Raw genomic sequence first — 2,376 nt, forward strand, 5'->3', positions numbered from 1 at the left:
AAATTCTCTGGACCTGCCCCTGAAGAAAGGGTCTGATTGAATTTGTTAAAATCCTCACAGCTACAATATTGGTGAAAGGAGTGCATAAATGTGACATTCTCAAACAATTTTCTGTTTCAGTGCAAATACAAAGACAGAGCAGAGCAGAAGATAGAAAATATGGAACACGTCAAAAAATATATGCTAAATAAAAACAGAATTGCTGGTACAGCTTGGAAGGAAACTGCTAAAAACACACTAAAAGGCAAACCCAACACACACACACACACATCATAGTAAATGGCAACCACTGTTCAGTATTTGGTGCCACCGGTTTAATGGCCCAAAGAAAAGAGCTTTGAAAGCGTAACAGAACATTCAAGCAATAAAAACATACTGCAATGATGTTATCTGACTCAGCTCAGGACCACACAGATTTGTATGGTTGGTAGGATAGAGATGGATGGGGATTATGCATGAATTAGAAACAGGGAAAATAGTTTTCCTTGTGCTTTGTTCTGCTTCATACTTATAGTAAAAGTAGGGATAGTAAGAAAACAGTAAAGAAAAACAGAAATATAGAAACAAAGACATAAGAGACAACAGAGGAGATCTGGAAAATAAAAGTCATGCATACCTTAGTGATGGCGATGGCACAAGCTTGTCCCCAAATCTCTATCAGCTGCTGTTGTCCAAACCTGTAGTCTCTCAGTAGCTCTGTCTCGATAGCTGCCACCTCCTCTTTACTGTCAGACACAAAACAACAAACATTTAATAACAAAAATATTATGTGTGTTTATTAATCATGATTATCATTAATAAAACGTCATCAGAATAAATATAAATGGGCCCGTTCAGGGAGAAAATCATGTTGTGACTGGTGTGCTCCAAGAAATACTCTGAGCCTCATTAAAAGGCTTCACACATAATTCACATCAGAAATGCTCTGAATTTAAAGTACCTGTAGTGTGAATCAAAACCTAATTTCTGACTGAATGTACTGTACAAATGGAGTGCTGACAACAGGCCAGCACTACAGCAGGCATTCATGGTAATATGTGGTATTTACACGACACAGAAATTACTAATTGAGTAGTTGTATGAACAACACAGTGAACCATAATACACTAAAAAGGTATTTATAATACAGCTAAATTGGTCAGCTAATATGCATATATGCTAAAGTGGTCACATGTCTGCTTAAGGGAAGGGAGGCAGCAAACCTCCAGTAGATTTTTTTTAGACTTTCTGTATTTCAGTGTCTACTCATAAGAAACCATAACAGCTTCTGGGAAGCACGGCCATGAAACTCAAAACAGAACACGTGGGTGATGACGTGACCTGCACACCCAGATTGTGTGTACGTGACAACAACAACCTGACATTGATGGGTTTGTGAATTAGTCATTATAATTGTAATCTAATGTTCGTTCTGAGTTGATTTCCTCTTTGCTTCCTCTGACTGCTCTCTGCAGTGGTGACAGTGTGACGAATGGCACTGTATTAGAGCCTGCTGCTGCTTTTAGCATGGAAATGTGTGTGTATGTGTGTGTGTGTTTGACAAATGCAATGTTAAGACAGCAGTGGGCAGGTGACATGGCTACAGCCACAGTGCTGTCACCTGTTTTTAATGAGGAGCAGGAACAGGCCAAGTGAAAATCATGAAAGTCTGCGTTCTTCATTTGAGATCGGATTCTGTAATGTCGAATACATCCCTTTTACTCTACAGACACCTGGTGGTCCTCCTCAGTACTGCAGCTCAATAAGTAACCATTGATGATGACACAATTACTTTCAGGTAGAAACAAGGCTGGATGTCTTGATTTCTTTTCCAATTGTATGTGCTTTAAAAGAGTTATTGAAATGTGATTTATTATTTGTCTCCCCCTAAGATAATTTTTCAGACTATTACACAACAATAAGAGCAGATGAAAGAAGGATCGATGAACAAAATCAATACTGTGCTTCTAATCAGCACTAAATCAACAGGGTCACTTTGCTTAAAATCTTTACCTCTTAAAAAAGATCAAGAGCTCTTTGTGTGAGTGTAGGGGTGTGTGTGTGCGCCTATGTATGTGTGCTTTTCTACATTGTAGTTACATCATGCTGAGAAAAAAACAGACACTACCACATAAAATGGATTCATAATAGTAGACATTACGTGTGAATACAGATGAAAAGAGCGCCCACATAAAGAAACATTTTTTGAATATTTAAATATTCAATCATTAGTCTTAGTGTCATGGATTTATTTTGTCTTATGACATTATAAAAGTCTTTTATGTAGTAATAATGCTGTATTGCTGTATGCCACACAATTGTTATTCAGCTCTATCTATTTTTCAGGAAGCAACACAAACACCACTTCTTTTATTATTCTGTTTATGCTGAACAATT

At 37.4% G+C, this 2,376-nt stretch overlaps 1 protein-coding gene across 1 annotated transcript in view; it reads right to left on the bottom strand.

Moving 5' to 3' along the window:
* yjefn3 (YjeF N-terminal domain containing 3) overlaps window positions 1-2,376 on the bottom strand; it is a 41,249-nt gene that overhangs the window by 14,300 nt on the left and 24,573 nt on the right. The window contains exon 2 of the mRNA XM_035653715.1: window positions 617-725. Coding sequence (XP_035509608.1) covers window positions 617-725 — 109 coding nt within the window. The remainder of the gene's footprint in view (window positions 1-616; window positions 726-2,376) is intronic.

The sequence above is a fragment of the Morone saxatilis genome, unplaced genomic scaffold (assembly GCF_004916995.1).
Source record: "Morone saxatilis isolate NCDOM2014 unplaced genomic scaffold, NCSU_SB_2.0 Contig12, whole genome shotgun sequence".
Classification (NCBI taxonomy): domain Eukaryota; kingdom Metazoa; phylum Chordata; class Actinopteri; family Moronidae; genus Morone; species Morone saxatilis.